Source organism: Rana temporaria, chromosome 9 (assembly GCF_905171775.1).
Source record: "Rana temporaria chromosome 9, aRanTem1.1, whole genome shotgun sequence".
Lineage (NCBI taxonomy): Eukaryota > Metazoa > Chordata > Amphibia > Anura > Ranidae > Rana > Rana temporaria.
Window position 1 is genome coordinate 52848226 of NC_053497.1, and position 26998 is coordinate 52875223.

General features: G+C 44.6%; 1 protein-coding gene across 3 annotated transcripts in view; it reads left to right on the plus strand.

Annotated features, from left to right (window-relative positions):
- The window catches only part of MDC1 (mediator of DNA damage checkpoint 1), a 70487-nt gene that overhangs the window by 23731 nt on the left and 19758 nt on the right, over positions 1-26998 (plus strand). The window contains exons 6-13 of one of the 3 annotated variants that reach the window (XM_040323473.1): positions 6836-6907; positions 9184-9249; positions 10404-10448; positions 14270-15064; positions 15125-15484; positions 16231-16277; positions 22184-22645; positions 24627-26651. In XM_040323473.1, coding sequence (XP_040179407.1) covers positions 6836-6907; positions 9184-9249; positions 10404-10448; positions 14270-15064; positions 15125-15484; positions 16231-16277; positions 22184-22645; positions 24627-26651 — 3872 coding nt within the window. Of the gene's footprint in view, positions 1-6835; positions 6908-9183; positions 9250-10403; positions 10449-14269; positions 15485-16230; positions 16278-22183; positions 22646-24626; positions 26652-26998 lie in introns of all 3 variants that reach the window. The other 2 variants (XM_040323472.1, XM_040323474.1) reach the window with 2 other exon arrangements.

A 26998-nucleotide genomic window follows, 5' to 3' on the forward strand; every position in this document is an offset into this window, starting at 1 on the left:
TGTAAGTAGGGGTACCTCGGTATTGTACCATGGCTTCCAAAGCATCAGGATCAGGGGAAATGGCAAGAGGTGCCAGAGGACAAAAGGGTTCCCCCTCAGATTCTGAAGGTTCGAGTCGGGATATGCCTGTACTCTCCCCACAAATTATTCCAGTAGTGGGTGCCTTGGTTAAGCCATTAGGGGCGTCTGGTGCTGAGGCTAGATCAGATCCACCCAACCCTGTGTTTGTCACAGAGGAAATGCTAGCCCTTTCCTTAGGGGGACTAGAGAAGAGATTGGCAACTATGATAGTCAATTCCATGTCGGGCAAGAAGCGGACTAGGTCTCCGTCACCTGGGGGTGTACCCCCAGATGCTGAGGTTCTCTCCCTTGGAGAATTAGAAGCTCAGGAAAATCATTCAGACCAGGACCATGAGGGTTCAGGGAATGAGGAGTCTACTTATGAGGAGCCAGTCTCGGCCTCCCAGGCAGAAAGTTTGTGGATTCAGTCATTGACAGACATGGTCCGCCTGGCATTTAAGTTGCCCTTACCAGAGCCTCAGGCTTCGGCGGTATCATCCTTAGGTTCATTGAAAGCGCCTTTGAGCAACGCTGTTTTTCCGGTCCATCCTCTTTTAGAGGAACTGATCTTTCAGGATTGGATACGACCAGATAGAATCTTTTTACCACCTAAAAGATTTTCCATCATCTACCCTATGGAAGAAAATTTTTCCAAGAAGTGGGCTCTCCCAGCTGTGGATGCCGCCATCTCTTGTGTAAATAAATCTTTAACTTGCCCGGTGGAAAACATACAGATGTTTAAAGAACCGGTGGATAAGCGTTTTGAGACACTTTTAAAGGCATCCTTTGCTACGGCAGGTGCAGTGATACAGCCAGCAGTGGCTGCTATTGGGGTTTGTCAGGCGTTAACAGACCAGACAAAACAGATGCTTAAAGACATTCCTGCCCAGCAGGCAGAAGAATTATCAGATATTCCTAGAGCCCTGTGCTTTGCGGTGGATGCTATATAGGACTCCATTCAGCAGGCGTCTCGTTTGTCACTATTTTTAGTACACATGAGAAGGCTCTTATGGTTAAAGAACTGGGCGGCTGAGCCCCCATGCAAAAAACTTCTGGCAGGTTTTCCCTACCATGGAGGTCGACTCTTCGGAGAGGATCTAGATAAATATATTCAGACTATATCGAGTGGCAAAAGTACCCTTCTACCAGTCAAAAAGAAGTTTCGGGGACCTGCGTTCAAAAGGCAGCTCTCCCCTATTCCGGGGCCCTCCAATTCCAGGCAGTATCGACGGCCTCCTGCGAGATCAAACTTTAGCAATAAGTCGCAGGGACAGGCCTCTGGGGGCAAGAAGCAGTGGTATCGTAAGCCAGCAAAGCCAGCCCCTAAATCTGCCTTATGAAGGGGCGCCCCCACCCACAAAGGTGGGGGGAAGGCTTCGTCTTTTTGCGGAGGTTTGGGAAGCCGATATCCCCGACAGATGGGTCCGGTCTTCCGTGGCCACAGGCTACAGATTAGAGTTTCTAGAGTTTCCTCCACCTCATTATCAGGAGTCAAGGGTACCGAACGATCCAACAAAAAAGGCCTCTTTACTGGCGGCGTTGGATCATCTGCTTTGCCAGGGCGTGATAGTAGAGGTACCAGCCCAAGAGCAAGGGCTAGGGTTCTACTCCAATCTGTTTACTGTTCCAAAGCCCAACGGCGATGTCAGGCCAATTTTGGACCTAAAGGGTTTAAACGTTTACCTAAGGGTTCGTTCTTTCCGGATGGAATCTGTTCGGTCTGCAGCCGCCGCACTCCAGAAGGACGACTTTCTGGCGTCCATAGACATAAAGGATGCTTACCTTCATGTGCCAATTTTTCAGCCACATCAAAGATTTCTCCGCTTCACGGTGGCCCAGCGTCATTTCCAATTTGTGGCGCTCCCTTTCGGGCTGGCTACGGCCCCCCGGGTATTCACGAAGATCCTAGCTCCGATCGTAGCCAGTCTAAGGATCGAAGGGGTCACGGTCCTAGCCTACCTGGACGACCTCCTAGTCATAGATCGCTCGTCTCCTTGCCTGGAACGAGCAGTGGCCCTCACGGTCCAGTACCTCGAAAGGTTCGGTTGGATCCTAAACCGAGAAAAATCAGCATTCCAACCCACAAGACGGTTGGAATACCTCGGCATGACATTAGACACAGAGCAGCAAAGAGTGTTCCTGCCTCTGGTAAAGGTCGAGGCCATCAAAGACTTGATACATCTGGTTCTAAGCAAAAGAGAACCAACTATTCGCCTATGTATGCGACTACTAGGCAAGCTAGTGGCCACGTTCGAGGCGGTACCTTACGCTCAAAGCCACACTCGCATCCTACAGGCAGCCATTCTGTCAGCATGGAGCAAGAGGCCACAGGCCTTGGAATTTCCTTTGCCACTCTCATCAAGAGTTCGGCAAAGTCTGTGCTGGTGGTTAAATCCTCAGAATCTACTGAAGGGAAAATCTTTCAGCCCCGTGGCCTGGAAGATAGTGACCACAGATGCCAGCCTGAGGGGCTGGGGAGCGATCTTGGATGGTTGCACTCGCCAAGGTACTTGGGCACAGGCGGAGAGGCAGTTGCCCATCAATATCTTGGAGCTCAGAGCTGCTCGGCTAGCCCTCGAGGCTTGGACAGCCAAATTGCAGGGGTTCCCGGTGAGGATACAATCGGACAATGCCACAGCTGTGGCATATATAAACCACCAAGGGGGGACCAAGAGTCAGGCAGCTCAGAGAGAGGTGAGCTTAATTTTCCTGTGGGCAGAAGCTCATGTGCCCTGCATATCGGCAATATTCATTCCCGGGGTGGACAACCTGCAGGCGGACTTCTTGAGTCGTCAGACTCTGTCGCCAGGGGAATGGTCTCTGCATCCGCAAATGTTTCAGGTAATCTGCCAGAGATGGGGGATGCCGGACGTGGATGTCATGGCATCGAGATTCAACAAGAAGCTAGACAGGTTCATGTCCCGGACTCGGGACCCTATGGCCTGCGGAGCCGATGCGTTGGTTTGCCCTTGGCATCAGTTCAAACTCCTATATGCCTTTCCCCCGCTACAGTTGCTACCCCGCCTGTTACGCAGGATCAGGGTGGAGCACAAACCAGTCATCCTGGTAGCTCCAGCATGGCCCAGGAGGGCATGGTACTCACTAATCCTAAAGATGGCAGTGGGAGACCCTTGGACGCTTTCTCTACGGCCAGACCTACTCTCGCAAGGCCCGATCCTCCACCCTGCATTACGGCGTCTAAATTTGACGGCCTGGCGGCTGAATCCCTGATTCTCAGGGGTAGAGGGCTGTCTAGGCAGGTAATCTCTACCCTGATCAGGGCTAGAAAGCCGGTCTCCAGGGTGATTTATTACAGGGTCTGGAAGGCCTACGTAGGCTGGTGTGAGTCCAAGAAATGGCTTTCCCGCAAGTATACCATTGATCGAGTGTTAAGTTTTCTCCAGCTAGGAGTGGATAAAGGCCTGGCATTAAGCACAATCAAAGGACAGATTTCAGCTTTGTCAGTGTGGTTTCAGAGGCCGTTGGCCACCCACTCGCTGGTTAAGACCTTCATACAGGGGGTCTTACGTATTAATCCTCCGGTTAAGTCACCACTTTGTCCGTGGGATTTAAATATTGTTCTGTCAACTCTGCAGAAACAACCTTTTGAGCCGTTGGCTGAGATTCCTTTGGTTTTACTGACAAGGAAGTTGGTATTTCTGGTTGCAATAGTTTCCGCCAGAAGAGTGTCAGAATTGGCAGCCTTATCTTGTAAGGAGCCATATCTTATTCTGCATAAGGACAGGGTGGTTCTCCGTCCTCATCCTTCCTTTCTACCAAAGGTTATATCCAGTTTTCACCTGAACCAGGATTTGGTACTACCATCCTTCTTTCCGAAGCCTACTTCCAGAAAGGAAGGGTTGCTGCATACCTTGGATATTGTCAGGGCCATGAAGGCCTATCTTAAAGCTACAGAGAAGATTCGGAAAACAGATGTGGTGTTCATTCTACCGGATGGGCCCAAGAAAGGGCAGGCAGCTGCAAAATCCACCATCTCGAGATGGATTAAACAGTTAATTACTCAGGCCTACGGCTTGAAGAGGTTGCCTCCTCATTTGTCAGTAAAGGCCCATTCTACCAGGGCCATGGGCGCCTCCTGGGCAGCACACCATCAGATCTCTATGGCTCAAGTATGCAAAGCGGCAACCTGGTCTTCAGTCCACACGTTTACTAAATTTTACCAGGTGGACGTAAGAAGGAATACTGATACAGCCTTTGGGTAGGCAGTGCTGCAGGCTGCAATTTAAGACCCTCAGAATCGGGGGCACCCTTGAGTTAAAATTTAAGTTTAATTTTTCTCGACTAAGTTGGATTTATTATTATTATTTGAGTATACCTCTAATTTAAATCCTTTGTCTTGGGAAGATGTCTCCCTCCCCTCATTAAAAGCATTGCTTTGGGACATCCCACATAGTAATGAATATGCCGCTCTGTGTCCCGTGATGTACGATAAAGAAAAAGGGATTTTTAATACAGCTTACCTGTAAAATCCTTTTCTTGGAGTACATCACGGGACACAGAGCTCCCACCCCTCTTATGGGGACCATTTTGGGAGGCATACTGCTTGCTACAAAACTGAGGTACTCCTCCTATGGGAGGGGGTTATATAGGGAGGGGCACTTCCTGTTTGAGATTGCCAGTGTCCATCACCTGAAGGTACTCCAAATAACCCACATAGTAATGAATATGCCGCCCTGTGTCCCGTGATGTACTCCAAGAAAAGGATTTTACAGGTAAGCTGTATTAAAAATCCCTTTTTTCATGACGTGAAAAATGCAATTTTTTAAAAAATAATCGTGTGTGGGCTCCAGAGCATTTTTCTCGACATGAAAAATGGGCAATAAAAATGTAGAACATGCTTTAATTTTTCGCATCATTTTTCACGTTGGCGTTTTTCACAACGTAAAAAATGATGGTGTGTGGGCTTTAATGACGGGAAAAAAGCATGCATGCTTAGAAGCAAGTTATGAGACGGGAGCACTTGTTCTGGTAAAACTAGCGTTTGTAATGGAGATAGCACATTCGTCACGCTGTAACAGACTGGAAAGCATATAGACTGAAAAGTGCGAATCGTCTCTCACCAAACTTTTACTAACACGAAATCAGCAAAAGCAGCCCAAAGGGTGGCGCCATCTGAATGGAACTTCCCCTTTATAGTGCCGTCGTGTGTTGTACGTCACTGCGCTTTGCTCCAGCATTTTTTTTTTCACGATCGTGTGTCTGCAAGGCAGGTTTGACAAGAATCGCGTAGAGAAAAACGTTGTTTTTTCTAGGACATGAAAAACGGTCGTGTGTACGCGGCATCACTGCTAACTTTTTGTTTAATTTTCTGTTAGTGCTAAGAATGATTTAAATTCCCTCAACCGGCAGGAGGCTAAATGTGCTTCTCTGTGTGCATTGGTCTGACATGTCCCCACCAGCAGCAGCTTTGTGTAAAGGTGAGGGTGCTGTTTTAGACCGCTGTACAGAGACCTCTTCTCTAATGCCACGTACACACGACCGTTTTTCATGACGAGAAAAATGCAATTTTTTTAATTAGTCATTAAAAACGACCGTGTGTAGGTTCCAGAACATTTTTCTCGACCATAAAAATGGGCATTAAAAATTTAGTACCTGCTCTATTTTTTCTCGATTGTTTTTCACGTCGCCGTTTTTCTTGTCGTGAAAAATGGTCGCGTGTAGGCTTTAACGACGCGGAAAAAAACCGCATCATGCTCAGAAGCAAGTTTATGAGAAGGGAAATTTGCATAATCAGCCCAAAGGGTGGCGCCATTCGAATGGAACTTCCCATTTATAGTGCCGTTGTATGTGTTGTAGGTCACCGCGCTTTGCTCAAACATTTTTTTTTTTTCACGATCGTGTATATGCAAGGCAGGCTTGACAAGAATCACATCGAGGAAAAAACTTCATTTTTTTCCATGACATTAAAAACGGTCGTGTGTACGCAGGCATCGCACAAATAGCAGCAGACTTGAGCAGCAGCCGCCTTTTTTTTGTTTTCGTACAAATACTATTCATTAAAGAGGCAAGCATTGTTAATCTACACCAAAGATTATGGACAGACGGTATAATGGGTTGCCTCAGGAAGGTGAAGTAATCAACATTTGTTAGGAGGGGTGGGAAGCAAGAGAAGAATCTGGTAAGCTGCAGTATATTATGTTTTTGGTTTAGGGTTTAATATTACTTTAATGCTTACCTGTTCTGCCTGCAATCTTCTGTCTTATCTTCTTTTGCAGCTACATCTACCTAAAAAAATATTCTGCACCTTACATTTTGGGTGTGCCAGGCTGGGCATTATGGTTTTTATTTTGTTTTTTACCAGAAGCGACAAAGTTGCTTTAAAGGGGGGGGGGGGGGGGGGGGGGGGGGGGGTTGTAAAGGTTTGTCTTTTTTTATTTTCTAAATTGGTTCCTTTAAGCTTGTGCATTGTTGGTTAACTTGCCTTTTCCTTCGATTTCCCTTCTAAATGTTGTTTTTCTTTGTTTTCTTTGTTATTTCTCACTTCCTGTTTCTCCTCAGTAAGCTTTCCACCATCACCCGAGCGGTGGAAAGTCATTTAGAACAGCTTACTGATCACCTTACTGAGGAGGAACAGGAAGTGAGACATTCAAACAAAGAAAAAAAAACAATTAGAAGGGAAATTGAAAGAAAAGGTAAGTGAACCAACAATATACTAGCTTAAAGTAACCCATTTGGAAAATATAAAACAAACCTTTACAACCCCTTTAAGACAACTTCATTACTTATGTTGGTTTTGTGTAATTGTGCCTTGCAGGTGCTGACTATGAGTTAATGGCCACACAGTGCTTCTTAGAAGAACCACAGGAACCTGAGGAAGACTTGCCAGGTAATGGCACAGTTTTTGATAAATTGCAGTCATGCTCCGAAGCTGGGCTGTGTGCGTCCATAGACACACACAGCAGGGTTTGGTTGCTTCCTTCTCACAGACTTTGACTGTCTCCTGCTGCTCTCACCCTAGCTTGTGAGAGAAGGGGGAGCAGGCCGGGGACTCTAGGAGCTGCTCTGTGCAAAATTGTTGCACAGAGCAGATAAAATATGACATGTTTGTTATTTGAGAAGAAATAAAATAAAGCTTTAGAATCACTTTTTTAATGCATAGCATTAAGGTAAAAAAAAACCTTTTTAACTTTAGAACCAATTTAATTACTTCATGCAAAACAACGTACCGGTATATCTGTGTTTTGATGCTAAATGCCGTTGTTATGGCAGCAGCTAGCTGCAATAACCCCGGTATTTTCGGGAACGGCGTGAATTTCGCTTTAAGATAAAAGTGGTCTCCGCAGCAAGATCACTTTTGTCGCTGGCGGGAGAGGTGCCCTCCCGCCACGCTCCAGTTGTCTCCACTGCTTACCGGACCCACCGGTAGCAGCGGAGACGATCACGTCCTATTTTTTTTTTATTAATAAGTGTATTTTTTTTTCCAAAAAAATTGCACTTGTAAGACCGCTGCGCAAATACGGTGGGACAAAGTATTGCAACGACCACCATTTTATTCTCTACGGTGTTCGAAAGAAAATATATATAATATTTGGGGGTTCTAAATAATTTTCCAGCAAAAAAAAAAAGATTCTAACTTGTAAACAACAAGTATGTACCTGTACGTCATTTGATTGACGATACAATTTTTTAGAGCTATCGGTGGGCTCTCTCATGATAACAACCGCTGCGATTGTTATCCCCCCTCCGCTGCTCTGCGCCTCGGTCTCCCGTCCCACCGTAGTGTCCTTTTCACTTTCTGTGACTGAAGTCACAAACCATCTTACATTTTTTCAGACTATCTTCTGTAATCCAAAAAATCCTTTATCCACCATTTCTTTGGGATGGAGAGGAACTTGTGTTTGTAGTACAAATCAGTAGAGAAGCCTGGGTGACAATGGCTCCCTTTTTAAAGAGAGTGTAGGAATGAGTGTAGCTATTCTCAGCAGAAAGTGTGTCATTTACAGGATAACCTGGTACAAAATGGCTAAATTGGGCCCAAAGTGTCAATATTTGGTGTGGCCACCATTATTTTCCAGCACTGCCTTAACCCTCTTGGGCATGAAGTTCACCAGAGCTTTACCGGTTATAACTGGAGTCCTCTTCCACTCCTCCATGGTGAAATCACAGAGCTGGTGGATGTTGGAGGTCTTGAGCTCCTTCCCCTTCCATTTGAGCATGCACCACAGATGCTCCATAGGGTTTTGGTCTGGAGACTTGCTTGGCCAGTCCATCACCTTTACCCTCAGCTTCTTTAGCAAGGCAGTGGTCATCTTGGAAGTGTGTTTGGGGTTGTTATCATGTTGGAATACCGCCCTGTGGCCCAGTCCTCGAAGGGAGGACTACATTTCAAAGTGCATGAGCATCATGGGAAATGTAGTTCCAAAACATCTGGGGTGCCAAGGTTTGCCATCACTGGCCTATGCCATCTTTATGTAGAGAAACAATTATTTTTTTAGATCCTCAGAGAGTCCTTTGCCATGAGGTGCCATGTTGAACTTCCAGTGACCAGTATGAGAGAGTGAGAGCGATAACACCAAATTTAACACACCTGCTCCCCATTCACACCTGAGACTTTGTAACAGTAACGAGTCACATGACACCAGGGAGGGAAAATGGCTAATTGGGCGCAATTTGGACATTTTCAATTTTTTGTTGCCAGCGGTTTTAACATTGTTGAGTTATTTTGAGGGGACAGCAAATTTACACTGTTATACAAGCTGTACACTCACTACTTTACATTGTAGCAAAGTGTCATTTCTTTAGTGTTGTCACATGAAAAGATAATAAAATATTTACAAAAATGTGAGGGGTGTACTCATTTTGTGAGATACTGTACATATTTTGCATATTTTTAACCACTTCATGTTTACTCCATGATGTTTACATAGTATTTCTAAGGGCTGCTTTCCTGATGGGGACAACAGTGCACATTGCCTGTGAAATGTGTACTTGTAGTCTCCATCAGAAGCTCATGTCATGTGACAATACAGAAGTAAAATTGTGAATGGAGACAGAGCGTTGTCACCCTATAACAGGAAATTACTGTTTTGTATTGTTTTTTTTGGTTTTGCCCATAATTCAGTTTTAAAGCTTTGATGACTTGGTTTTGCTTTGCTCTTTCAGATGAAGAGGAAGCCACGCAGGCATACATCCTGAGTTCCACATGGGCAGAGCCACATACATTTAAACGTAAGCCTCTTTTATTGATAATCGGAACCTGAATCTTGCAGCCAAAGGAGAGTCACACACCGCTGGTATCATCCACAAGAAACTTTATTGGAGACTGCTCAGACAGAACATGGTTCTGCCATGGTGTTTCTTGTGGATGGTACCATCAGTGTGTGACCCTTCATTTTGACTGGCATAGAATTGTATTCTTCTCATGATAATTCTAAGCAGATGTACAGAGCACCCCGCCCCCTTACTTCAGATCTCAAGAACTCCCCCACCATCAGATGTCAAGAGTCTCTCTCCCTTACATCCCAGTGCACCCCCCTTACCTTGTACTGGGACTGGGAAGAAGAAAGTGCAGGGTTTGGAGGAGGACCAGACTCCAGTTGCTGGCGTCTGCCTACTGCTGAGTCTAGGGGTGGCAGAGAAGAGAGGGTGCTGCAGCTGAACAGGATCTGTAGAAATTCCTTTTTTTTTGCTGCCAACTGAAGGGGGCGGGGATCAGAGAAGAGCCTCTCTGCAGCCACACGGAAAAGTACAGGATCTGGCGGAGGAGTTTTGTCCTTCTTTTTGCTGCCGACTGCTGAGTCAAGGTGGGGGCGGAGACAAGGAGAGGTGCTAGAGACACATAAATTGGCATGGCTGGCTGGATTCGGCATGCAGGCCTTGTGTTTGGAATATTTGTTGGCAACTCCAAATATGGTTGAATGATGGCAACTCCAAATATGGTTTGAATCATTGTGGTGAATTGTGAATGTTATTCTCGCATTTTAAAATATTTTAACTCCTCTCGGTCAGCAATGTTCTGTCCATGTGATCAGCCATATGAAAGACTATTTACCGCGTTTCCCCGAAAATAAGACCTACCCCGAAAGTAAGACCTAGTGCTATTTTCCAGGAGGGCTGCAATTTAAGCCCTACCCCGAAAATAAGCCCTAGTTTGAGGTGCGTGTGTACTCCTATAATCCACTCTGATACGGCGGTGTGCTGTGGCTGTGTATGTGTCTCTTTGATCTACGGTAGCAGTGTCAGGTGCTTTTGTTATAAGCCCTACTGGGTCTTTTGTTGCCAAAATTAATATAAGACCCAGGCTTATTTTCAGGGAAACCCGGTATGTCTTAAATAATCCTTCTTTGAACTGCTGTCCTGTAAACCCTCTTGTTATTGTACAGGTCCTTCAGATCCTGTAGGAGTTCTGCAGATCTCTGCTGTAACATGTAAGTACCTCTTCTATATATTGCCTTTTATTTCTCACAATTTTATTTTAGGGAACATTGGTATTTTTTTCATTTTTTCTGTGTTCAGTGATTTTTATTTTAGAATTTCAAATGCAGACATAATAACAACTGTGTTAGGCCCACGCGGGGGCAATGACATCAGTTGACTACTAGTCTTAATGGAAGAAATCAGAATAGTGAATCAGTGCAAGCAGTCAATAGGCAAGCATTGCTAATCTACACCAAAGATTATGGACAGACGGTATAATGGGTTGCCTCAGGAAGGTGAAGTAATCAACATTTGTTAGGAGGGGTGGGAAGCAAGAGAAGTTAAAAAGGGAAAGGGGTTGGGGAAGTCAGGGAAGAAGTCCCCACGAACTAGGGTCCCAATCAAAGTAGAAGGCTTAGGCCTTGTACACACGGTTGGACCAAACCGATGAGAATGGTCCGACGGACCGTTTTCATCGGTTCACTGCTGAAGTGGCCTGATGGTCTGATGTGTGTACACCACACCATCGTTCCAAAAACCGATCGGGTCAGAACGCGGTGACGTCAAACACATGACGTGCTGAATAAAACAAAGTTCAATGCTTCCAAGCATGCGTCGACTTGATTCTGAGCATGCGCCGGTTTTGAACTGATGCTTTCTGTACTAACCATCGGTTTGGATCGATCGGGCAGCGGTCCATCGGTTCCGTTTTGAAGCATGTTTTAAAATTTTGGACCAAAGGAAAACAGACCGATGGGCTATACACACGGTCGGTTTGGACCGAAGAAACTGAACCTCGGTCCATTCTCATTGGTTTTGTCCGACCGTGTGTACGGGGCCTTAGAAGTAAGATAGGCTTGTTGAGTTTAAAGGATAAGTTCACCTTTTTGTAAAAAATAAATAAATAAAATCATAAATGCACATCTTTTTGCAGGTAAAAAAAAGTACATTTTTTTTTTTTACTAGGAGCCTAAAAAACAGATTGCGGGTGCAATGCAGAACTCCTGCAGACTGTCTGTATAAGTTGTCTGCCCATACCTCGTACGAGTTGGCAGTTACACACTGACAGGAAGAAACAATGAACTACATAGAGCACTCAACATGCTACAAAAAGTGAACTTCTCCTTTTAAAGAGGGCAGGGCATAATTAAGCCACAGTTCTGAAGTCCTTACAAATTCCAGAATTCTGGAAAAGTTTTTCAATAATTATTTAATTAATTAGCATCTGGGGCATTCAGCTGTTCACTAATCATCTGCCCCCACCCCAAAACACTTTCTGCTATGTCTCCTGAGTATGGGGATACCACATGTGTTAGACTTTCACAGCCTATATAGAATAGAGGGGTCTAAAATTCCAAGGAGCACCTTTTGGGCTTTTAAGGAGCATAAATTACGCATCTAATTTCCTGACCACCTGTTACATATGTGATGGTGATGATCACTGTATAAGCAATCATTTCCATCTGTTTGGCATCCATTCATGATGCCATTGTTTACAATTATGATTCCTGTGATTGGCCACAGCTAACACATGGTCCAGGACCACTGTGATTAGCCCTTTTCCATGTGATCGCTTTAACTCATTACAGAGATCACAGTAGTAAGCAGTGGTGTCATGAATGATAGCCATTGTTTGCCTATTTTTTTGTAATCTCTGTTATTGGTCACCGCAATCGCATGCTACCAGGGTCAATCACAGCAGCTGGGTACACCATTCTTACAGATTGCATTGCTTCACGGCCCCAAGGCCACACACTAGCGCCAAAATTGGGAGCACAGGTGCATCCTCACAGAGTGACCCCTGTCCCACCCGTCTGCATCTGTGCATTGGCTGAGTGGGAGGTGGTTAATTAACCTTTAAAGCGGGAGTTCACCCGAAAAAATGTTTTAACCTTAGATTGAGGCTCATTTTGTCTAGGGGAATCGGGTAGTTTTTTTAAAAACGAAGCAGTACTTACCGTTTTAGAGAGCGATCTTCTCCGCCGCTTCCCGGTATGGTCTTCGGGACTGGGCGTTTCTATTTGATTGACAGTCTTCTGACAGGCTTCCGACGGTCGCATACATCGCGTCACGAGTAGCCGAACGTCGGTGCGGCTCTATACGGCGCCTGCGCAGCGACGTTCGGCTACTTTCGAAAAATCGTGATGCGATAGATGCGACCGTCGGAAGCCTGTCGGATGACTGTCAATCAAATAGGAACGCCCAGTCCCGCAGCCCATACCCGGAAGCGGCGGAGAAGATCGCTCTCTAAAACGGTAAGTACTGCTTAGATTTGAAAAAAACTACCCGATTCCCCTTGACAAAATGAGCCTCAATCTAAGGTTAAAAATTAACATTTCCGGGTGAACCTCCACTTTAATACCAGGCTGCTTTAATTCATTGCTTCCTAAGAGACTCAGAGAAGGAGTGCCATCTTTAGGAGGCATAAGGCTTTGTTGCATGAATGACATTCTGGCCACTACATCGCTACAAGTTTCAGAAGTCTCATAGAAGCCGGTGGGAGAAATTACAGAATGCAGAGTTGGGCCAGATATTTGACACACCTAAAAGTGTTGACTAACAGTAGCACCTGTAGCTCTTTAAATGTGCAAAGATTTGAGTCACCCCCTGCCAGAAGGGCAATTATTAAAATAGTCTTAAACCTAAAATGTCATATATTGCAGTTTACCAATCAGATTTGATGACTGTATTAATTTTCTTTTTTAGCCCCCCCCCCCCCCCCCCCTCTCTGTTTTCTCCTGGTGATATGGCCAGTAACAAGCCTTCAGTATTCTTCAGATACCATTCTGGATGAAGGAGCACAGGGGGCAGAATTGGTCAGCTGCATTGTCGGTCTGGGGGGGAGGGGAGTGTTAGATGTACAAGCAGAATTAAATACACAAATAAATTGAAGCTGGACTCTCCATCTTCTTTTCAGCGCTTCTGGGATGGGTCGGAGAAATGCTGATTGGTTAAAGCCATCACAGAGCATTGCTTTGAATCATCTCAAAAGCGCTGCAGGAAGAAGAGCGGGAGTTTCAAATCCCTGGACCACTCGACCAATTTCATGGGCACTGACAGCTCATCATCCCTGGAGGTGGGGACCAGGAGGGGGTGAGCAGAGTGTACAGTGTTACTTCACCTTTACATTTTTTTTCTGTAGGCGAACGAACACTTTAAAGTCCCCCCACCCCACCTTTCCATCGAACTGATTTGATGGTTAAAGCGGGGGTTCACCCGAATTTTTTTTTTTTTTAACATTAGATTAAGGCTAATTGTGGGAAGCACAATCGGGTGTTTTTTTTTAAATCAATGCAGTACATACCGTTTTAGAGATAGATGTTCTCTGCGGCTTCCGGGTATGATCTGCGGGACTGGGGGTTCCTATTTGATTGACAGGCTTCCGACCGTCGCATACAACGCGTCACGAGTTGCCGAAAGAAGCCGGACTGCGAGTCGGCTCTATAAGGCGCCTGCGCACCGACGTTCGGCTACTTTCGGCAACTCGTGACGCGCTGTATGCGACGGTCGGAAGCCTGTCGCTCAAATAGCGGTCATCTGCACCTGAAAACGGTGGTGATTATATCTTGTTTCTACTGATTAAAAATAAAAACAAACTTTTCAAAAGGGGTTAGAGAGGGTGCAAGGGAGGGTTTAGCGTTAATTCATATTTTGTCAGCAATGGGGTTCTAAATGAAAATGCGAAAAGGGTGATAAACAAAACTATACAGGGGAAATCTGTAGTGCTTTCCCATTATTCATCGCTACACATTTACTCTAAGGAAGTTATACTTACCTTTTTTTTATTAGATATGTGGCTATTACATTTTTGTTATCAATATTTCTTTTTTAGTGGACAAGTCCGAGGAGGAGGTTGATGAAAATGCCATAGCCGAGACTCAGCTGTTCTGTTTTGGGGTGGACCAGTCACCGGGTTCTGACTTCAAGGAGACTCCTCAACTTGAAGAACAAGTCATGGATAACCAGCAAGACACTCAACCTACCAGTAGTGTAGAGGGATCAAGGCAGAAGGATCAGGAGCCACCTCATGGAGAAATGATACAAGAAGACACTGAACCAGTCTCTCAGTGTTTGTCAGCTAACCCTCCAGCTGATACAGGGACTTTGTTACACCTGAAACGAGATGTTCCAGCTGCGGTTTGGATGAAGGGCCTTCAGCAACAACTTGAGACCAGCGATGTGAAAGAGGATTCAACGCCAGAGGATTTAACAGAAGATGAACAGGACCTACCACCACTGGAGCTGGAAGCCACACAGTCCTTCATCCTAGAGGTTCCGAACATACAGGAACACCGCAAAGAACACCATGACCCATCCTCCCTAGCTGTCCATGTAGACACTAAGCTTGCTGAATCAGCAGAGCCAGCAACAGAAAACCCACCCAAAGACCCAATCGCCCTTGGACCAGGTGTAGATGTGTCAGCAACAGAGATACTACCCACAGGACTAAGCATACCTGAGAGAGATGCATCACCAGTACCATCAACAGAAAGCACGCCCACAGGACCAAGCACACTTGAGCTAGCAAACGAGAGCCCACTCACAGAATCCAGCAACCTTGAAACGGGTATATCTGCAGCGTCATTAACCGAAGGCCCACCCACAGAACTGAGCAACCTTGAACTAGATGTATCAGCAGTGCCAGCAACTGAAATCCCACCCACAGAACTGAGCAACCTTGAACTAGATGTATCAGCAGTGCCAGCAACTGAAATCCCACCCACAGAACTGAGCAACCTTGAACTAGATGTATCAGCAGTGCCAGCAACTGAAAGCCCGCCCAACGAACTGAGCAACGTGGAGAAAGAAGTAAATGAGGATGATGCCACCCAAGCCTACAGTCTAAACCTTCCAGTGTCTGATGCTAATGTCCCTCAAAGCAACCTGGAAGTACATTCCACTGAAGATGCCACCCAGCCCTGTAGCTCAGATGTGGCGTCCATAGCAAGTAAAGAAGCACAGTCTACTGGTGTTTCTATGTTGGCTGTGGGGGAGAAGGAAACTGAATTGACTGACACAGGAAAAGGAAAGCCATCTTCTAAAAGGGGTGAGTTCCTATGATGATTCTTAGATTTGTTGTTAGACACACAGACCAAAGGTAGAGTATTTGTGGTCAACAGGAAGTGAGAAATCCATTTGCACTCACCTGCACAGGATCTGTCAATATTTTGTGCCAGATTGAGCCAATGTGTGGATCCAGTGCGCACAAGGTATAACGCGTGTTACCTTTTCTTTCTTGGAAAGGCAAACCGCAACCTTGTGTCACAGACATTCCATCATGCTGGAAAATCCTTCTGTGCAGTAATGATATCTGCTGACAGCAAGTGAACATCTGAGCAAACGAGAATATAAAAACAAACATACACAGTGCACCTTTCTGCTGGACCAAAAAACACCTAGCTCTTATGATATGGAGACAAGGGGAGATGTTCTGTAGTCCAGCAAAGGAGGAAAGGGCTGGGCTGGCAGCACTCTTTGGGATTTCAGAGCTGCAGAGGCAATTTTTTTCTATGCCAACCTCTGCTCTACTACTCTGTCCTGGAGCAAGCAGTGATTGGGTGGGGGAGGGGGTGGCACAGAAGTTCAACACTTTTAGAAGTGTTGGTTTACCAGCAAACCTCAAAGGATGTTTCCTCATCAAAGCCTTGTTCAGTGGCACGGCAGTGGTAAAGGTAAGCATTTACAGTCAGGCAAACACTTTATTTTAATGTTGATATTGGTTATAAGCCCACTTTAAAGCAGATATTTAATTTTTAATTTTACAGGCTTTTGTATTTGTGTTGTGTATTGTAGGTCTGAGCAGAAGTAGAAAAAAGGAGCAGCCTGAGAGGAGTACAGAGGTGAGAAGCTTGTGGTGATGTTTATTTAATGTATTGGTTCTCAAACCTTGGTTAGTATATCAAATACAGGTCATAGAGGTGTTCAAGTTGTTTGTATTACTGGGCAGCCAGGTGGAACAGTTTTAAAAATTCTATGACAGATTTATTATTAAAGACTAGACAGATGTCCGCTCTAAACATGCAAAATTAAGAAGTAGTCAGGGTCCAGTTGCATTTGGTTACAAGTGTGACTTTAGAACAACCAAAGGAGGATGTTATGACTCCAGCTGTAACCTATTAGTAAATCTGTCTCAGGGTGACTCTCGGTGCTCCTGTTTAGCATTGTTTCGCCATGTGACTGGATTGATAAATGTCCCCCATTGTGTATGCAGAGGTTATCATTAGTGAGGCTAAGAAAAATACTGTTCCTTTTTGTCTCCCTATCTGACCACTAAATGAACACTTAGGCCTTCCACACAGGCGGACTCTGTCGCTACAGAGTCCGCCTGCTCCCGCCGGCTCAGCGTGAGATCTCTCCGCTGAGCTGGCGGATGACAAGTCCCTCTCTGCTCACTGAGCGGGGAGGAACTTGTCCAGCGCGGCTGTCTCCTATGGGGAGAGCTGATGAAAATGGACAGCATGTCCGTTTTCTTCAGATTTGACCCGATCTGCCATGGACGGATGGGGACGTATCGCCATCCGTCCTATTTTGGCGGATCGGGTCGGATGTTAGCGCACATGTCTCTGCTGACATCCGACGGTCCATAGGACTGCATGGAGCAGTTTTTCAGGTCCGCCGTCAAAACTGACAGGCGGACCTGAGCGGTCCGATCGTGTGAAAGTGGCCTTAATTTTTGTCATGCACTTATTTTTTTGGTGACCTCATCTGGATTGGATGAAAGACAATCAGAAAGGAGATTGATTGTGGATGTTCATATTGGTAAGGAGGGTGGGTAGATTGCAATCCCGAACATCTGGGTGAAGTACAAATCCAGATATATTGAAATTCTGTACATTTTTCAAATTGGCTAAGAAATAATGGGAGAATGCAGTGCAGGAAAGGCATTGTTCCGAACGTGTTTCCCGCACCACATTCAAAACACATTGCATTTGCAATCGCCTAGGGTGCCTATACATTTTTAACATGAGGCCCAATTGCAGATCACAAATGCAGTGCGTTTGTGGGCACCAGATCACCTGGTACTTTGGTATGGTGCATACACTACTTTTTGTACATTCCGGTGCAATTTTCAGCCCATTCAAATAAATGAGTTGCAAAATCTCACTGAAGGGGAATGCAGAATATGTTCCTGTGCGATTTTTGGTGTGAACTGACCCTTATGCCAGACATTTTAATCCTGAACGTTTCTCTATTCGGACAAGTGCAGGTTTTCCCAGTTTTCTTTTTTTTATATTAATGATCTCTCTGCAGCTTCAGTCAATAACGTCCTATCTGTGTTCCAAACACCACAGGACACTGCTATTCAGGTCATACTCATATTGTCTGGGGATTCCTTGCTTTTTTTCAGGCCAAGAGCTGACCCCATTCCTTGAAGGCACCTGTGGTTGGGTCATGTCAGTCTAGCATTGTCTGGTGATTTTCTCAAATCTTTTCATTGGGCAGAAAGGTACATGGACATAACAATATATCCCTTGGGTTTAGTTAGTTCCGTGGGGCGCAGACTCCCTCCACATGTCTGGTCTTTTCACTACTTCCAGGGCACCTTCCTCCAATTCCTTTGTGTCAATGGAGGAATTCTCACCTGACATTTCTGATTTACAACACCAGCTTTCCAGAATCCTTTCTGGGTTGGAATCACAAGTAGAAGCATTCTTCCTCGCCTTTCACTTCCTTATTAACAGAGGAGCAACCTGCAGGGGATGAGAATTTTCCAGTGGAGGGGGAATCTATGCTTCAGGTACCATAAGGTCAAGTCTCGGACCCAAAAGTAATTTGTGAGTTTTCTCTCAGTGGTAATCCAGACCAATTTAAAACTACTGCTTCCTGAGCCCTCTGCTCCAAATGTTTCAGGATTTGGATCATGGCATCTGCCACAACATCCTCATTCCTTTTTTATTCATCCTCATTTAAAGGATCCTCTGTACATGGACTGGGCTCACTCTGAAGTCAATGTCTTCATTCTGCTGCAAAGATTCGCACAACAATAACCCGTGGGAATGAGTTCACTAAGAAATGCAGCATGCCTTTGGTGGATCCGACAGTTTTCTATCTCAAGACTCTTAACAGTCCTACAGGCTTTTTCTGCCACTTTTTGCTTACATGAAACAATCTTTTACAACCCCCCACAAAGGTGCCAAATGTGGCACTGTGAGGTGGGAATTAGATAAGCGGAAGTATCACTTTTGGGTGGAACTCTTTAATTAGGTACTTTTCTGTATTGCAGTTATCTCCTTTCGAACCCTTCTGGGATATTTCCTTAGTCCTCACTAGGAAGACAATTTTTCTGCTCCAGGCTCCCCCAGAAGACTACGAGGGAAGGAGGGGGGCAAACTTCCGGCTCAGATTGCTGCAGTTATTTGAGCCGGAAGTGGGGAGCGGGTACCTGTCAAAACCTCCCCCCAAAAAAAGTGCCAAATGTGTCAGTGGATGTGGGTAGGATGCAAACAAGCAGAACTTCCCCCTTTGGGTGAAGTTCCATCCACTTTAATTGTATCTGGAACTAAGGCAATAATGTCAGACTGTCATTAGAGTGAATTACATTTTTTCTTTTCCTCCTCTAGCTTTAATTAAAAAAAAAAATTGTGATATTTTGTAATTTTTACATTGGTGTCACTAATGTATCTGGTATCTCCAGTTGCAATGGGCTGTACATTTCAGGGGGGGCACCAAGTGTTGCTATGGTAACATTTGCTTTCTTATTTTTCATGTACCTTGCAACTTTGCCACATGGGGGAATCATCATCCTATTTCTGCTTGGGATTATTTCATGGTCATGACACAAAGATAGAAGTTACCAAAAACACGAAATGTATGCTTGTCATATACACTGTGACATCTCATTAATTCTGTGACACATTTATGTTTTGAAAGGGCCACTGGGAGTTTGTTAGGCATATGACAGGCATCTGCTTTTCCATTCATGCCATTTTCAATCTCTCCATGTGTCCCCTGCTGGAAATCGCACACACAAGCCCATATAGCCTCCTCTGGCCTCTGTTAAGCTGCTGTAGATTATTTTGTCTTAATCTGGATACACAAGGAGAAAAATTGGACAAAAATGGTCGGTTCGCCTAGCTTCTGTCAACCGAACATGATGGGAAAACCAGCATCTGATCAGCGCTCGCAGCCAATGGCAGTGATAGCAACTCGGAAGATTTATTTGTTGTAACGTTTTTTTTTTTTTTTTTTTTTCTGTTTTTTTATTTGTGGTTGCACAGATTGACTTTTGCACTTGGTTTACATTTTAGAAAGTGCCTGAATTCCTAAAGTTCAGCTTTACATTTATATTACTTCAACAAGAATATTACATAGTGTCAACATTCTTGTTACAGTATTTGCTCAACTGTTCTGTGTGTTGGACTTGCTTGTTCTGGAAGTGAACTAAATGAAAAAAATGTAATACTGCGCTAACAGAGAAATATAAATACCAAAATTAAAAATAAAGAATCAGCTGCAGCTTAAAACGTTGGAAAAAACGTATAGGAGCATAAAAGGTGTAAAGCAAGCTGCGCTACAATACAATAACTAAAAGTGAAAATACCAACAATGATAGTTGGAGATTGAAATAAGCCAATCCTCAGTCAATCACTTATGTAAAAAATGAAATTAAGAGATTGGTGAAGAACCACATAGACGAAAGTCTATGAAGACAATCCACTGGGGTCTAAGAAGTGAGAAAAAACACGTAGAAGAAAGTCTATGAAGATAAATCCAATAAGGTCTTGAAAAAGAAATTAAGTCCCAGACTTGAAGGTGCCATCAGAAATACTGAATATAATTTCACACCACAAAACACTCGTGATCCACCATCGTAAGAATTTTGTGCTTACCAGCAGGGCTCAAAATTTCAAGCCCCGAGCTACTAGCCAGGCCTCAAGAGTTACTCGCCACCAGTTGCCCCACCTAATTCATACACTGCTCCACGCCTAATTGCGCCCCTAAACACGCCTTCGTAGATTATCTCATGGAATGACACTGTTAAATGTTTCATGCAGAATCAAGTTACACAATTAAATATTACCAAAAACAACTTTAACAAAATGGGACAGGGCACTGGGGACAGACCAGAGGGACAGGGCACTGGGGGCAGACCAGAGGGACAGGGCACTAGAACTGGATCTCTTCCCCATTCTCTTGCCGTCTCCTCTGCAACTCCCATCCATCCATCCTCTCTCTCCCTCTCCTATTCATCTCATCATCAGGAGCCTGTGTGTGCGGCTCCACGCTTGCATGTCCCCACTTCCCCCTTTTATTCAGGCTGGCAGTGAGGAGAGGAGCTGCAGCACAGCGGGAGGGAGTACAATCCAGCGCCGAGATCCACACAACTGCACATCCGTTGACACCATAGCACAGCACACATTGACACTGCACAGCACACATTGAGACCAGTCTGCTCACAGTGCTCAGGCTGAACTGCTGGACACCTACATAGAGCACAAGGAGAAGAAAACTGCACAAACTGGAAGGCTGCCACTCTCATGTCAGGGCAACTTTCAGTGAGCGCTGCACTGCCTACCTGGGACACCAGGAGTGGTAATTTTCGCAATCCTCCACCTGACTCATTACTTCCTACTCCCTGCTCTCTGCTCTCCAGCTACATTGGTCGGGGGGGGGGGGGGGGGGCAGGCTCAGAGAGGTCATACTGTTAGGTCCCATGGCTTAATGAGAATTGTAAGGAGAGCACCTGTGTACTGCTCTGCCTGTGCGCGGCTCACCAGACTACTTTTCCCGAGCATGCACCTTTCCTCTTCGGCCGCCAATCGCATTGGGTCTCTAAGTATAGGCACAGATTGAAGGGACATTGGTCATGCAGCCCTGTCATCACTCGCCCCTAGCTTAAATCCACTCGCCAAATGCTAGCAGGCGAGTGGAAATTTTGAGGGCTGCTTACCAGAACAGGCTGATAAAACAGCCTGTATAATTGGACCTGCAGGTACCAGTCACACTCCTCCGATTTAGGCAAAGGCTGGATAATAGTTGAACTGCTAACACTCAGAGATCTAATTGATCTTTACCTTATTGGATTTATCTTTATAGACTTTCTTCTACGTGATTTTTCTCACTTCTAAGACCCCAGTGGATTGTCTTCATAGACTTTCTTCTATGTGGTTCTTCACCAATTTCTTAATTTCATTTTTTACATAAGTGATTGACTGAGGATTGGCTTATTTCAATCTCTATCATTGTTGGTATTTTCACTTTTAGTTATTGTATTGTAGCACAGCTTGCTTTACACCTTTTAGTGAACTAAATGAGCCTCCTGCAGCTTAAAAGTTTCAGCCTTTTTCTCAGGCGTTTGGAGTCTTGGAAGGCAATAGAAGTATAGATTATAAGTAATAACACAGGGATTAAACTGATTATTGGTACCATATTTGCCTTTTCTGTGTATTAATCTGTCAGTCCACCCAAACTTGACTTTTTTTTTTTTTGGTGGACAGAATTTCCTTTTATCTCTCAGCAAAAAGACCTCCCTAATTGATTTCCAGCATCTGCCCCTTGCTGCCATCAAGTCACCTTGCTCCTACTGCTAGCTATGTAATGTAAATGTAAAACACTTGGATGTTGCAAGCTTCTAAAACCTGTGGGAGGTGAAAATAAACAAAAGAAAAAGATTTGACCAGTGTGAAAAATAATTGACCTACTTGCATCTTGTGAAAAACTGTAAAACATAATTTATTTACTGTGACTGGACCCAACAGTAATAACAATTCTAATTTGTTAATGTTTGCATGTATTTTCTTTGCAGATTTCAAATGAAAAAGCTCAGCTGTCAGAGCAAGCTGCTCCTGCAGCGCATTCAGCACCAGAAGAAACGGCTGAATTGCGTGCAGGTGAATTGGGACAGTCTGGACCCAGGAATGTGGCCTCTGAAACGAGAAGAAAGACCTCAACAGAGGATAGTGGAAAGCTGACGGAAAACACAGAGGTGGAAGAGGAACAAAGTGAGGGTACAAAGAAGATAGCAGATGAAGAGACCTCAAGGAAAGGAAGGACAAGTAGAGCATCAGCCAAAGAGGAGCCTCCCCAGGTGTCCACCCCTGTGGCTAACAGAAAGAGAGGACAAGCTTTAAAGGCAGATGTTAATCTCAAAAGGAAGAAATCAGATGAAACATCAGAAGCCGAAGAAGTAAGACCAGCAGGCAGAAGAGGAAGACCACGAAAATTGAGTACAACAGATGACTCTCAAACAAGTGCTGGTGGCAGCAGGGTGAGTAGCATGCAAAAGAAGCATCATCTTCAGCTTACATACACGCTAGAATGAGGAAACTGTTTATTCCTGACCTAAGGGGGGTGATTTACTAAAACCGGAGAGTGCAAAATCTGGTGCAGCCGTGCATGGTAGCCATTCATCTCCTAACTTCAGCTTGTTAAGCTTTGACAAAAAAAAAAGCGGATTGGTTTCTATGCAAAGCTGCACTAGATTTGATCTAATTGATCTTTGCCTTATTGGATTTATCTTTATAGATTTTCTTCTACGTGATTTTTCTCACTTCTTAGACCCCAGTGGATTGTCTTCATAGACTTTCTTCTATGTGGTTCTTCACCAATTTCTTAAAGGGGTTGTAAATGTAAAAGTATTTTTACCTTAAAGCGGGAGTTCACCCATTTATTTAATTGTTGCCCTTTTCCCCTTAGATTCCTGCTCGTTTGGTCTAGGGGAATCGGCTACTTGTTTTAAAATATGATCCGTACTTACCCGTTTTTGAGATGCATCTTCTTCCGTCGCTTCCGGGTATGGGTCTTCGGGAGCGGGCGTTTCTTTCTTGATTGACAGTCTTCCAAGAGGCTTCCGACGGTCGCATCCATCGCGTCACTCGTAGCCGAAAGAAGCCGAACGTCGGTGCGGCTCTATACTGCGCCTGCGCACCGACGTTCGGCTTCTTTCGGAAAATCGTGACGCGAAGGATGCGACCGTCGAAGCCTCTCGGAAGACTGCCAATCAAGAAGGAACGCCCATTCCCGCAGCCCATACCCGGAAGCGACGGAGAGGATGCATCTCGTAAACGGGTAAGTACGGATCATATTTTAAAACCAATAGCCGATTCCCCTAGACAAAACGAGCATTAATCTAAGGGGAAAATGTGCTCTCTAACGGTGAACCTCCGCTTTAATGCATCCTATGCATTAAGGTAAAAAAACATCTAACAGCACCGGCCCCCCCTGGGCCCCTGTTTTATTTACCTCACCGTTCGAAAGTCCCGGGCGCGTGCTTGTCATTCTGTTCGGTTCCCAGCCTAGCGGTTGATTGGCTAGGCTGGGCGGATTGATAGCAGCGCAGCCATTGGCTGGCGCTGCTGTCAATCACAGCAGATGACGCGGCGCCGAGTGATACAGTCGGAGGCTATGGCCGCCGCTGTATCACTGGAGCATGCTCGCAAAAGCTTTCCACCATGCGAGCTTGCTCGCATGAAGGTAGAAAGCTTTTGCGAGGAGCCGAGACAGCCGCCGAGGGACCCCAGAAGACAGGATTCGGGGACACTCTGTGCAAAACGAGCTGCACAGTGGAGGTAAGTATAACATGTTTGTTATTTAAAAAAAAAAAAAAAAAATCTGGCTTTAGTGTTCCTTTAATTTCATTTTTTACATAAGTGATTGACTGGGGTTTGTTTTATTTCAATCTCTATCATTGTTGGTATTTTCACTTTTAGTTATTGTATTGTAGCACAGCTTGCTTTACACCTTTTAGTGAACTAAATGAGCCTCCTGCAGCTTAAAAGTTTCAGCCTTATTCACAGGAGTTTGGAGTCTTGGAAGGCAATAGAAGTATAGTTTATAAGTAATAACACAGGGATTAAACTGATTATTAGTACCATATTTGCCTTTTCTGTGTATTAATCTGTCAGTCCACCCAAAATTGACATTTCTTTTATTGGTGGACAGAATTTCCTTTTATCTCTCAGCAAAAATACCTCCCTAATTGATTTCCAGGATCTGACCCTTGCTGCCATCAAGTCACCTTGCTCCTACTGCTAGCTATGTAATGTAAATGTAAAACACTTGGATGTTGCAAGCTTCTAAAACCTGTGGGAGGTGGAAATAAACAAAAGAAAAAGACTTGACCAGTGTGAAAAATAATTGACCTACCTGCATCTTGTGAAAAACTGTAAAACATAATTTATTTACTATGACTGGACCCAACAGTAATAACAATTCTAATTTGTTAATGTTTGCATGTATTTTCTTTGCAGATTTCAAATGAAAAAGCTCAGCTGTCAGAGCAAGCTGCTCCTGCAGCGCATTCAGCACCAGAAGAAACGGCTGAATTGCATGCAGGTGAATTGGGACAGTCTGGACCCAGGATTGTGGCCTCTGAAACGACGGAGGAGATTGAGCCAGAGAAAGATGGAAGAAGAAGAGGAAGGAGAAAAGCAACTGAAGATTCTGAAACCAAAGCTAAAACAAAGAATGAATTGGTTGTCCCAACAGCATCTCGAAAGAGATCCAGCAGAATAGCCTTAGAGGCTGAACCATCAACATCAGGAAATAACGAGATAAGCAGAAAGCAACCAAATAGGAAAAGTATAGTTAAGATGCAAGAAGAAGAAAAGCAAGATGAATCTAAAAAAGACTTTGGCTCAGCCTCTGAGAAGTGTAAGAAGAGCGATGTCTTTGAAACCCTTTCAGATAATCACCCTGAGAAGATAGGGCTAAGATCAGAATTTGAGAATGTGACTGGACCTACATCCATGGAGCTAATTGTAGGTCAAATGGAGAGCGACCAAGAAAGAGATGTTACCTCAACGTTATTGGAGTCTAATAGGGATAAAAAAGTCTCAACGTCTTCCAATAATACTGAAAAGAATGAATCCACGATTGTGGACCTCCCAGAACAGTTAGAGACTATTTCTGCTCCTCAGAACAAGAAGCCTGTCAGAGGCAAAAGACAAGCCGCTACCAAAGCAAAACAGGATAATACACAAGAAACCATATCCAATGATAAGACGGAATCTGAAACCAGCGGTACTAATTTGGAAACGCAAGATGACTTCAAGATTCCAACCCCAAGAACCAATGACTTGCAAGATGGTGGAAACAAAGGTCCAAGAGGCAGAAGAACAAGGACTTCCCATATTTCCACTTCAGAGCTTTTGGAACATGAGAAACCTAAAGGGGCAGACACAAAAGCAAGCCAAAATGAAGAAGCCAATAAAACCAGTCCAGGTGATCAAAATTCTGCAGATACAAGATCAACAAGGCAGCGGAGGAACGTGAAGGAAGAAGCTAAAGAAGATTTACAAAAAGAAGAGCAAATCGGGAGATCCAAGCGTACCATAAATTTAGGAGGCAATCAGAAAAATAAAGAAACAAACAGTGAACGCACTTTGGAAGACAATTTAGGAAGAAGCTCACTTCCTAAAAGAACACGAAAAAATTCCAAAGAGGAAACGCCAAAACCAGAACCAGATGTACCAGAAGTTGAAAAGATTGAGGAAGATAACATGGCAAAGCTACCAAGAAGGACACGAAAAGGCTACAAAGAAGAGCAGAAATTGGAAGAGAATAAAGGAAGTCTGGAGAGTTCAAACACAGCTGAAGCCCAAACAACAAAAAGAACACAAAGAAGTAGCAAGGGGCAAGATATTGTTGATGAAGAAACTGTGAAAGAAACCGTCACCAGAAAAGGGAGAAATTCAAAATCGGAAGATGCACAATTAGGAGAAGACCAAGGCAAAAGATCTGTGAGGACAAGAAGGCTCTCAAAGGAAGAGGTAGTTGAAGAGACCACTACAGATACCACTAAAGAAAATGCAGCTGGACAAAACACCTCTCGAAGAACAAGGAGAAATGTGAAAGCAGATGAAAAAACTGAAAGTGAGCATGCAGGAGACATTATACCAGATAAGGAGCTTTCACAATCTGAAAGATCGTCCTCAAGAACAAGAAGAAAGACCTCAACAGAGGATAGTGGAAAACTGACGGAAAACACAGAGGTGGAAGAGGAACAAAGTGAGGGTACAAAGAAGATAGCAGATGAAGAGACCCCAAGGAAAGGAAGGACAAGTAGAGCATCAGCCAAAGAGGAGCCTCCCCAGGTGTCCACCCCTGTGGCTAACAGAAAGAGAGGACAAGCTTTAAAGGCAGATGTTAATCTCAAAAGGAAGAAATCGGATGAAATATCAGAAGCCGAAGAAGAAAGACCAGCAGGCAGAAGAGGAAGACCACGAAAATTGAGTACAACAGATGACTCTCAAACAAGTGCTGGTGGCAGCAGGGTGAGTAGCATGCAAAAGAAGCATCATCTTCAGCTTACATACACGCTAGAACGAGGAAACCGTTTATTCCTGACCTAAGGGGGGTGATTTACTAAAACCGGAGAGTGCAAAATCTGGTGCAGCCGTGCATGGTAGCCATTCATCTTCTAACTTCAGCTTGTTAAGCTTTGACAAAAAAAGAAAACTGGAAGCGGATTGGTTTCTATGCAAAGCTGCACTAGATTTTGCAGTTTTCGTTTTTAGTAAATCAACCCCCCAAAGCTTATTGGCCCAGCAATGACAACCAACTTCCAGGTTCAGACTGAACCTAAGCCCAAACCCAAGCTCATCCGTAATCTCCAGCAAGT